This window comes from Urtica dioica, chromosome 1 (genome assembly GCF_054948205.1).
Source record: "Urtica dioica subsp. dioica isolate 48M chromosome 1, U.dioica_male_clone48M_v1_H2, whole genome shotgun sequence".
Classification (NCBI taxonomy): Eukaryota; Viridiplantae; Streptophyta; class Magnoliopsida; order Rosales; family Urticaceae; genus Urtica; species Urtica dioica.
In genome coordinates this window covers 3614218-3626268 of record NC_142756.1, presented here as the reverse complement: position 1 = coordinate 3626268, position 12051 = coordinate 3614218, and the positions used below count along the sequence as shown (strand labels likewise).

The 12051-nt window shown below is 35.9% G+C and overlaps 1 protein-coding gene across 1 annotated transcript; it reads left to right on the top strand.

The window, feature by feature from the left end:
- Positions 1 to 8448: 8448 nt before the first annotated feature.
- On the top strand, positions 8449 to 10275 carry LOC149406469 (mitogen-activated protein kinase kinase kinase 5-like). The gene is made up of 7 exons (XM_089627843.1): positions 8449 to 8734; positions 8799 to 8886; positions 8967 to 9029; positions 9131 to 9294; positions 9369 to 9579; positions 9672 to 9797; positions 9926 to 10275. The coding sequence occupies exons 1-7, from the start codon at positions 8661 to 8663 to the stop codon at positions 10130 to 10132; spliced, it is 933 nt and encodes a 310-aa protein (XP_089483969.1). The 5' UTR covers positions 8449 to 8660; the 3' UTR covers positions 10133 to 10275.
- Positions 10276 to 12051: the final 1776 nt, after the last annotated feature.

The window sequence follows — 12051 nt, the reverse complement described above, 5'->3', positions numbered from 1 at the left end:
TTCATAAGTTTTGGTCAAATAACCATTTGTTGATGTGGCATAAATTTTAACCTGTAAAAAAGTCAATTTTGTCCTTGTCTAAAAAATTCCCATTTTAATTTATTAATTGTCAAAAATAAAAAAAAATAATCCAAAAAATATGTAACTGCCTCCCTACAACCAATTTTAATTTCTAAAAAAAATAATATTGAAGAAGTAAAATCGATAAACACAAAAAAAAAACCCAGATCTTCCCGCACGACGCTCGACGGAGGCGAAGAGCTTCGTCGCCATCGGAGCCGAGATACGGAGGAATTTCACAGCAGTAAAAAAAAAATTTCATCCGTCACAATTGGTATATTCTTGAAGCTCTCGTCGTCACATTTTTATAGGACTTGGAACCACTCAATTTCGAGTTCGTATGAGAAAGATATGAATTTTTGAAGAAAAAAACGAAAAAATTGAGAGAGAGGAAGAGATGGATCTGATGAGAATGAGAGAGAAAAAAAGGGAACATGATTAAACAAGATGAATGAGAGAGATAAGAGAGAGAATGGAGGATCCTACCAATTAGAGATTTGAAATGGATATTTTTTTATTTCAAAAAATAAAATCTAATTAATTAAATAAATAAGCGTAATAGAAGGTATGAAAAAAAATAGGTCACGTCACCGATTGACTATTTGTTTAACATTTTTTAAATCATAGTTAGATTGAAATTCTAAAAGTTTGAAGTAATCTAATCGTTGATAAAACTCTTAGTTCATAGACAAGAGAAAACTCATGTTTTTCTTTTTCATAAATGTTATACTTTAAAATGCATGAAAATATAATTTTACAGCATTTTGCTCTCTTTAAGTTGTAATATATAATATAGTTATAATTATATTTTTCCATATTATCTTTCATTATAGTAATTTTGCTCTATGTTTTTTTTTTCCTATAGTTTGGCAAAACTTTTATCTTTATTTGGAGTTTTTTTTTTCGTTCTCTCTTAATAAATAATGGTCACTTGATGGACCTAAGACTTTATTTTACAGTTTTAAAAGTTTGAGTCAGAGTATATACAACATAAATTAGTTACTCTGAGGCAGAGTGTAAAACGTAAATTGGCTTAGTAGTTGGCGTTGTTATATCAAATATGTACAATCATGAATATATTTGAAAAAAAAAATCAGATAAGACATAATATAACCTATAATACTTATATATACAAGATAATCCTATCACGTTACTTTTGATTAAATATCAATACATATAATTTAATACAATCACATTGGTTTCAATAAATTTATTTTGAAAAAAATATTATTATCTCAAATAATGTCAATTATAATTTAGTTTTTAGAATGTGATATACAATGGTAAGTCTAGACATATACGTCAATGGCATAATATTATTAGACAACTTCTCTCATCTGGAGTCATTAATATTGACTATGTGAGGTCTAAAGAGAATATTACGGATCCGCTAACCAAAAGATTAAAAAGGGACCAAGTATAGAAGACATCTAAAGGAATGAAGCTAAAGACCATGGCAAATAAAGCCAATGCAAAGGAAACTCAACCATGCTACTCGAGATCCCAAGATCTTGAATCAAAGGGACAACCTAATTGTCAAGGGTGAATGAGGTCACTGTGGGGGAAGAACTCCGGTCTTATTCTTATGATATAACGGTGACACTCGTACGAGGTTAAACTTTGAGCTTTTAATAATTCTGGGAAATTGGAACTAAGAGATTCTGAATGAGAAATGCGGGATTACTATTAGGTAAAAGAATTACATATGTAAGAGAGAAGTTGGACCGCTTCGAAAGATAATTAATTGAACATAACTATGAGAACATAACTTGTGTCAGTGGGGAATATATTTATCGTTTATACATAATGACTAACAATTCAATGACACCGTGTCTACTGAGTAGTCTGTAAAGATGACATATCTTTTCGAGAGAAGGTTCAAACGCTCTGTCTACCTATCATATATTGGTATTGACCGTAACATCTATCACCACATCGTGTCGTGTTTGTTGGTGATTATTGCACCTTGATAACCATATTAAGTGCGAAAATAATTAATTACACTAAAAGACCTAATTAATATTATGGTTATCTAATAAGATCTAGATTTGCTTATTAATTATTCCTGGAATCAAGGTCAAGCAACCAATAAGAGCAAGGTTCAAAGATTCAGTAATACTTACATGATTCGGATCAGCTACTGAATCTTTAAGCTTTAACTCCTCCGTCTTCAGTCTTAAAAGACTATCTTCAAGCTTTAGCGCATCGACGCTTGAACTCGTCAATGATGACACCGTAATCTTCCGAGACGTAATCTCCGAGATGAATAAGAAAGATGAGTGGACACAATCTTTATATCACTACGATCTACAACGAGGTGTTTAGTGTTGGAATAGATCTAGGATTAAAAAAAGATTTATCGCTTCTAGCAAACGGCAGAATATAAAAAATTTCTTTAAAAACTCGTAAAACGATTTTACAACCTAGACAAAGTGCATGAACATACATTTAGTTTTTACTCGGTACCAACCTTGAATGGAGCTTGAACGTTGAGAAGCCTTATGAAGGTTAAAACGCTCGTCTCCCCACGCAGCTCGCCTCTCCCGCTAGTCTCTTTGAACATGTGATTAACCACGAAAGTTTCTACCACTAGAGTCTTTGAGTATGGTTAGGATTTAGTGTGTGGGCACTTTTAAACACTATGACTCAAGAACAAGTCTTTGAGCCAAAGAGCTAAAACAAAACACTAGGTCTAATGAGGACCTAGGTGCCAAAACAAAAAAGGACAAGAAGGGATAGAGAGAGAGGGTGGGCGGCTAACAAGGTTAGAGAGAGAAGCTCTCAATCTCTAAAATTATGTGTTGTGAATTGTGAATGAGGTGGGGTATTTATAGGAGGAGGATTACCTTCAAAAGGTAGTTTCCTCTTTTCTATTGAATATCATATATTCATGAGCAAATCTTATATCATCTTTTCCCTTGCTTTACACGTCCAACATGCCTCATTAAGGCATTGGATTTGTTTCTTCATTTGTTTTCTTCTCTCCCTTGGTCGCCCAAATGGTTTCCTTCTAGAGAAAATTTGTTTCTTCTTTTTCTTTTGGCAAGTATCTTCATACATCAATGCACAAAATAATCTCTTTTATCTCTCTTGTTTGGACGGTTTCTATGGCTTCTAGAACATGCTTCTAGATGTTTCTTTATTTGTTAATGACAACATAAGAAAAGCCCATTTAGAATTTTCACATAAAATTCCATGAAATGAAATTCAATCCTCAAGGCTCAATATTGCATTATGGCCGTGTGACTTAGAACTCATTGTCATCATATGACAATGTCAAAAAAAACTTATTTATTGACATTCATACCATCCCATGTCCAAAAGGATAAAATTACCCTTTAGACAATTTTCGTAAAACTTGTCTAGTTCAACATTTGAACTTGTTTTGACTTAGCTTCCATGTTTAGCTAATCCTACTCTAAAGACTTGTGGTAGTGACCTCATGGATAAAAATGAACAAAGCTTGAGCTAGCATACTTGGACTCAAAAGTTCATAAACTTTTTCCAAGTTCTAGCTTAATGTCAACTGATTCCACTAAAGAGCTGACACTGAAATCTCTCGGTTCAAATGAATATATTTTCTACTCAAGAATTCTACTTAATTGTAATGAGTGGATCCATTGAATATTATCTATGTTTACCCTTCATGAATATCATCAACTAGATGAAATTTATAAAATTACCATTTTACCCTTCTAATTGTTATTTCCTCAACTCCTTTGTCGCTTGTAAATAAGTTAGAAACAATGTAATGACGAGGAGCTAGCAAGTCACATTGATTCATCCAAAAGAGTCATGACTCAATTTGGACAATGGCCAGTTCATTTATTCACATTCCAAGGAACAAAGCATGAGGTGATATACATTGCATTTCAGCAATCTTGTACATGAATTCCATATCTATGAGATCTTCAGAAAGTTACTCATGACATCTTCATAACTTAGTACTTCACTAATAGGTTTTGTCTATATCACATAGTGAGTCTAGAACTCTGACTTTCTCAAATGAGAATACGTAAGCTATGAAATGACATGTCTCATTTCAGGATTAAGGTAAGCATGATGCAATTCATACATAGTGACTCCGAGACATAAGAGGTTAAATGGTTTGTTCTTATTATGTCTCTAGAAGTGCATCGGTCAATTCAGTATCTTCAGAAGATACCTAGGAAGAACTATAGAGTCTCCAACTCTCAATGCCTTATAACCAGACATCATAGATTCTCCTAACAATCATACTGAGATCAATAGCCATTTGATCCTTAGATTGTGAATATACTGTTTTAAGCAAACCATAAAGAGTTTGTTCATGCAAATCTATATTTGACTCTTCATTTGCTGTTAGGTTTGTTTAAGGACTAAAGACTATAGTTTATCATAAAGCTTCAAATAGACAAGGAAGAATGAATGAACGTTTCAACTTTTATTAATGATTCAGCAGTTACAAGCAAGAGTTTTCGTGAGACTTTATTACATCAAATGTACATAAGTAAAGACTACTACTCTTCTTGTGGACACTATTGACAACATTTAGATCGCACCATGTTTATGGGATTGGAATCACGGAGTTCCAAGAGGGGGAGAAGGGAGAGCTCTTGGTCGAATTTTCTGAAGCACAAAAAAGTGTATATATTGCATTCTCATGAACCCCTATTTATAGTAGTGGAAATGATATATTCTTGCTAGTTTCTAAAATATATTATTTTCTTTTATTGTGTTCACACTAGTGAATCAAAGCTTAGCCCTTGGATCTCATCTCATGAATCATACTTTGCTCTCTTAGCCATCAGATCAATATCTATTAGATTTTATTTTCTGTTTAAATAGAAAATATTTATTAATGAGAGAATAAAGGGAATATCTTATTTCCTTTTAGATATTATTCTCTCATAATATTCACGAGAGAGAATAAATGACAATATATTATTTCCTTGTAAATATTATTCTCTCATAATATTCATGAGAGAGAACAAAAGACAATATCTTATTTCATTTTAAATATTTTTCTCTCTCCTTCATTTAAACAACTAAAGAGAAAAATATTGGTAAGTACTAATTATGGCATAAACGAAATTGGCACAAATCTTGTGCCCGAATCCTTAAAAATTCGTCCACCTCATTATGTGCAAGGCCCAATTGCTTAAAGCTCAATTAATTATTTATTTACTTGGTCCAACAATAAACAAATAAGTAATTGATTAAATATTTACTTGATCAAACAATAAATAATTAATACTACCATAAATAATTATTTAATTATGCAAATACCCATATTTCAGAATTGATGCTGTCAATCACAATTACAGCTAGTGAGATTACAATAATGAAAACATTATTATTCGAAAGTTCTTATCCGCATTTATCAGTGCCGAATCGAGGACTATGGACCTAGTATTAGAAGCTTAACAAATTCGATGAAAGGACGAAAAAGTCCTTTCTCATTTCTACATCGATTTGTCTAATCTTGGTCAGACTCCACCTTGCAAGCCAAGACTGAATCCTTCTTCGTAATAGAATTATATTCACTCATCATGACGAGTGTGCACTGATACATTCAGCTCGTGATCAAGATCCTCCAGGTTCATCCCGTGTCGAGAAAAGTCAATTATTCCGTTATATTTTGCTTGACACCTACAAGCCCTAAGCATTGTTGCTTCTCCAGCAAAAGATTCTTCCGAATGTACAAACTTCGGAAGTGCGCACAATCAATCGGTTCTGGAATCAACCCTTAGGTGAGATAACATTTAGCTTCTTTCAGGAAGGTTGGATTCCATATCGTAAAATCACTTCTTCGAACCATGTTCCGCAACTCACAAGACATAAGCTGTGATTAGCATGACAGTAGCCAGGCATGAACCAATCATCGACCAGTTTTAGTTCACCGCCCAAGTGCAGATTTCGTGCATGTGACTCAGTACGATACAGAGACTATGGGTTGCTGAATGTTTGATAAATCTTAATATATAAGAAATAACGCTTTCGATTCGAATAACTTATAAATGTCAAAAATTTATTTTATTAATATTTCAGCGAGAATTTACAAAAGCATATTCTCGTGAGCAAGAATTCCTAACAATGTCGTGTCATGTCTTTTTGTTGTCATTACTCAATCTCATTGATGTGGGGGTTGTTGGAAATTTTGGTAATAAAGAGTATTTACTACCTTGTAAGTGGCTAATTTGTGGCCAAAGTTTGAGTGAGCTCCACTCATCGAAATTGATTAATTCCAGCGTATTTCTATTCCTCGTTGCGACAGGTATAAGATTGAATATTTATTTGCCAAAATCAAAGCTATATTGAATGAAAAATTTGATGCTCTAAGTGTATTGGAAAATACCAATCATTATGAAAGAATCGTAAAAGTGTTGTGGTTGAGTGTGCTTTTACAAGAGTCCCATATGAAAGATATATGTGGACATTGTGTGAGAGGAGCAAGGGCTTTGGGAAGCCTAAGTCCACCACATGCGCGCGCGCCACCGCCGCCATCCGTCTGTCCGGTTGGGCTGGGCTTGAGCATTCAATCTAATTTTTTCCTTCTGGATTTATTTTATTTTAAATGAAATAAAATAATTTTTTTTATTAATTTGGTATTAAATGACATGGTTAAAGGTGTAACTGTGCATTAATCTGAAGCTTTCATGGCTGGTTTTGAATGTCCATAACCATGCATTTACTGGGGACGTTTTATAACCGAGCATTAATGGGAAACGGTTGTAACCTTGCTTGGCCCGTCCTATAAAAGGCAGACTTGAGTTCTCATTCAGAACACACCAACACAATCCGAAATCAAGTCTTCTTGCTCTCTTCTCTCCCTCAAAAAATTGTAATTGTCTTTCTTTTATAGTTCGGTGGTGGTATTCATACCACGGTTATAGTTCGCCGAAACCGAGCGAGTGGTGCTAAGCTCGTCTAGTTGTCGTTGTATCCTGAGAATCTTTCACTCACGTAATCCATCACCCGTAGAGGGCAATAAAAAACTTCAAGAAAATCGCTCGATGGGCCTCGACGCTTTCTCTTTCTGATTCTCTTTCTTGTGTTCATACCAATTAAAATTCAAAAAATTGGCTACATAAGCCACCTAAACTATAGGAATTGTAAATTAGCCAACCTTTAGTAAATACTTTGTAAATAACCAACTTGCATACGTGGCAGTTTATTAACTACCTTTTTTTACATGTTTGACTGGATTAAATAAGTCTTTTATTAATTTGTTAATAAGTTAATTTGGTTATTTATAAGAAATTAACGAAAGGTTGGCTATATCCCAATTCACTATAACCGTGTGGCTATATAACTTAATAATCCATTAAAATTTATCCCGTTTTAATTTTATCGTTTTGTTATTCTGTTTACATATTGTTTTATTAGTTTTTCTCATTCAATTAATATTTTTTTCGCAAATTGTCTTTATATTTCCGTCAATATTTTATTAGTATTGCTAACACAAATTTTGGGTTGAATCGAGATATCTTTGGGCTGATTATGTATCTCAATTTATTTTGTTTTATTATTTTGTTTTTTTTAATGCCATTATTTCTATATATAAATACTTGGAAAAAAGATTACGTAAACTCATTCCATTGTGACAAAGTTAGAAAAGGAAAATAAATACACTGAGACTAGCCCTCTAATTGTTCATTTTTTTTTACCAATTAATGCAAAAAAATTTGTTACTTTTGAAATAATATAAGAAACAATGTCATTCTTATATATCATTTTCTTTACATTAAATACTGCATTTAAAATAACAGCAATATTTTGGAGAAGAATATTCTGCTTTGAGCTTAAAACAATAATCAATGTGAAAGCCTACTATCTGAGAGTCTTCTAGTATACAATAAATTTCCCCATTTTCCTAGTTACCAAAAACCCCTCCCGACAATATATATATATATATGTTGTGGGGAGGGGTTTTTGGTAACTAAGAAAATGGGAATATATGTTGTCGGGAGGGGTTACCAATTGTCGGGAGGGGTTTTTGGTAACTAGGAAAATGGGAAGACCGTTGACTCGGAAGTAGTGACGTCGATTTTATAGCAAATTATAAACCCACCTTTACGCCGCCCTAACTTCAGTAGATATTAGATGTTCAACGCATAGCTGGCAGGACGTTCCCAAAAATGGGTCGGAAGAAAACTATGGAAGAAAAGGACAAAATGTTTTACAATATAAAATAGTAGTCCTAGTTGTAAACTATAGAAGAGTGCCAGAAGAAGATGATGATGATGATATGTTTATTAGTAGTAGTAACAGTAACAGTAACAGTAATATCAGTAGTAGCAGCAGGGAGTGGGGGAGAGAGGAAAGGGGTGCTGCCGGGGACATTGGGGTGGGCGTGCGTGGCGGAGACGCTGCAGATGTACCCTTCGAGGTACGGCCAGAGGAAGCACCGACTGCTCCTCTGGTACTGCCAGAGGAAGAACCGCTACCTTGAGAGGTACGCCGTAGAGATTCAGACCATCTCGTCGGCGCTGGAGAGGCACTGCAACAGCAGCGACATCGACTGCTCCTCCCCCTCCGGGAGCCCCCCGGGGAGGAGCATCAGACAGTTGTGCAGCCCTGTCGAGGGTCACCGCTTGCCTCTCCCTCCCACGCTTCCCATGAATACCCAATGGAAAAAGGGAAATCTCATCGGCCACGGCACCTTCTCAGCCGTCTACGTCGCTACCAATAGGTATCAAAACACACTCCGATTCCTTCTTCTCAGTTTTCTAATACCGTTGTCTTGTATTTCGTAGAGAAACCGGAGCGTTATGTGCCATGAAAGAAGTTGAACTGTTCCACGGTGACCCGAAATCTGAAAAGCGTGAAAAACAGCTGCTACAGGTTTGCCTGTTCTTCGTGTTCGATTCGGTTCTGTCTTTTCTTTGCGTGAATCGAGATTGTCATTTTGTTTTTCGGTATAGGAAATCGAGGTTCTCAGTCAGCTCAAGCACCAAAATATCGTCCAATACTACGGGAGTGAAAAAGTGAGCAATCTCCGACCCGTATCTTTAGTTATCAAGCGTCCCGGGCTAAAATCAATCTTTTTTTTTTTTTTTTTTTTTTTTTTTTTTTTTGTGCTATGTAGATTGAAGATCGGTTTTGCATATACCTGGAATATGTCCATCCGGGTTCGATAAATAAGTTTTTCCGAGACCACATTGGAGACATACCAGAATCGGTGGTCCGCAATTTCACCAGACATATTCTCTCCGGATTGGTGTATTTGCATAGCACAAAGACAATACACGGGTATGAATTATAACGAGCTTTACCGCGTACGAACTGAATCAATAACAGTAGTCGTATGTACGATATCTATGCAGGGACATCAAAGGGGCTAATTTGCTTGTTGATTCTTCTGGTGTTGTTAAGCTCGCCGACTTTGGAATGGCTAAACATGTAAGCAATGTGGCTAAGCCAAGCCAAGCCCCACTTTATGTTCCCACATCATCAGACTTTCTTACCGATCGAGTGGCGGATCTCTTTTCGAAAGGAACCCCATATTGGATGGCGCCGGAGTTAATTAGTAAGGAGGTAATTATCATATCGGACACACACACACGTACATACACAGAGTGTAATGTTTTGTGCTCATATGATTTTGGTGTTCTTTTTTTCTATTGCAGTTTATGCAAGCTGTGATGCAGAAATACAACAACTCGGATCTCGCTCTCGCAGTCGATATCTGGAGTTTGGGGTGCACCATCATCGAAATGTTCACCGGGAAACCTCCTTGGAGCGGCTTCGAAAGGGTAAGCGAACTCGTATGCCAAGTTCTTTGTAATTGAATCGATTTAATTCATATTTAATTAAATTGCTACAAAATGAAAACTACTTTGCTAAAACGCCAAAATAATAAGAAAGTTTTGACGTTTTGCAGGCGGCGGCCATGTTCAAGGTATCTGAATTGAAGGGCACTCCACCGATACCCGAAACGCTATCGACGGACGGCAAAGATTTCTTGAGACGTTGCTTTCAGAGAAACCCGGCTAAGAGGGCAACGGCTTCGAAGTTACTATCGCACCCATTCTTGACGAACTCTCATCAACTCGACGTCCCAGTCAAGACTTTCAGTGCCCTCAACTGATTGAAAACGGTTGTTGTTCCTTTTATTTTCTTTTATGTCGTTTATTTTCTCTTTAGTCGTTTTTGACTTGAGTCGGTTTGTTTTGACTTAGAGTCTGACGTGGATCATTTCCTAGTTTGTTATATATATGTAATCACGCCCAATGATTGGGTTAACTGAGTTTTATGAAAAACGTCAAGTCATTGATGACTGATGTGAGATTTATTCATTCTTTCTTCTTCCTCGTTTTTCTCTCCCAAAACTCTGTTCCCTTTTCCTTGGTTGTTCGATATTCAGTTTGAATCTCAATTGATTCTTGAAGCCTTTCTCAGAGCTTCGATTGTAATATGGTATCAGAGCACAGTTCCGCTCCTTCTTGATCGATTGTTCCTCTGAGAATCTTCTTCTTGTCGTCTCTTGTGTCACGCCTCCTAGCCAATCTTCAGAGCCATGGCGGAACAAGAGAACAACAAATTGCTTGCGGAAATTGCATCAAAGGAGGCCACGATGTCAAGATCGCCGATCGATGATCAGACGAGTCCTTATTATCTTCACTACTTCGACAATCCATGTGCTATTATCGTCACTCAGCTTCTTGATGGAGACAACTATCCATCATGGAGTAGATCTATGTTAATGGCTTTGTCTGTGAAGAACACAGTCGCGTTCATTGACGGCTCCATCACAAAGCCATCGTCGGAAAATGCCGTTCTTCTCAACTCCTGGATGCGCAACAACAACATTGTTACGTCGTGGATCGGTCTCTAAAGAGATTGCTTCAAGCATCCAATTCGGCGACTCCGCGACAGCCATATGGAACGATCTTAAGGAAAGGTTCCAGCAGAGCAATGGCGCCAGGATTTTTCAGCTCCGACGGCAAATTGCGAATCTTCGCCAAGAAGGCCGATCTGTGGCTGCCTACTTAACCAAACTGAAGGCGCTTTGGGAAGAACTCCATAATTTCAAGCCTATCTGCACTTGTAAGTGCGTTTGTGGTGGATCTCATGAATTGACGAAATTTATCAACAATGAGTACGTCATGGCCTTTCTCATGGGCCCGAATGACGCTTTTAGCACCATCAGAAGCCAGATCATCATCATGGATCCTATTCCACCTGTCAACAAGGTATTTGCCATGATCACTCAAGATGAGAAGCAAAGATCCATCAATAATGGTGAAAGATCAGTGGATCTTGCAAGCAATTTAAGTGTTCAAGTGATTTTTGATGTACATTATTGTCATTTGGATTTAATTGTACAAAATCTTCACTCATTGAATTTGCATATGTTTTCCATAACTCACGTGGATTGTTTGGTTCACAAAACGCTAATAATGTTGCAAAAAGTCGACGTAAAGAGCTGGGTAATTGATATGTGCACGCTTCTTCTAAAAATGAATTTAAATATGTATCGCTTTTTAGTAATCGATACAAAAGTGCAGATTCACGGAATGAAGTTACATCTATGTTATTAACAATTTTCAAACTTTTAAAAGAGAATGGTCCTCTGATATGATTCAACAATATACGTAAATAATATCGTTCTCCTTCAGCAGGATTTGATGTTACAATTCTCCCGATTACATTACCTTTTTTCCTACCAGACCATGTTTTATATTGATTGTTCCATACAAAGTATTGAGGAAATTCTTTGTACAATAATGATCTCGCTTTTTGGTCAATTTGATTCATTTTAAAATATTCTGTCAGCATAGATCTTGGTGGGAAATTAGTATCTACAAGTTGATTAAGATTATCGTATTTTCTAAATGTAACAAGTTGTTCGTTTTCAAGATGTAATTGTAATGTTATTACAGATGGATAAATTTCATTTAATATAAAGCTGAATATTCTCCAAGTTGCTTCATGTGGGCAAATCCATCTCGCCACTTGAAAATCAGTAATTTCATCTTGTATAATATTGATATCATCATCATTGTG

Bases quoted from the DNA above. Each gene is read 5' to 3' on its own strand.
- LOC149406469 (XM_089627843.1), top strand. From the start codon at position 8,661: ATGAATACCCAATGGAAAAAGGGAAATCTCATCGGCCACGGCACCTTC. The intron at 8,887-8,966 runs GTTTGCCTGTTC...TTTTCGGTATAG, and splicing joins GTGAAAAACAGCTGCTACAG to GAAATCGAGGTTCTCAGTCA. The intron at 9,030-9,130 runs GTGAGCAATCTC...TGTGCTATGTAG, and splicing joins AATACTACGGGAGTGAAAAA to ATTGAAGATCGGTTTTGCAT.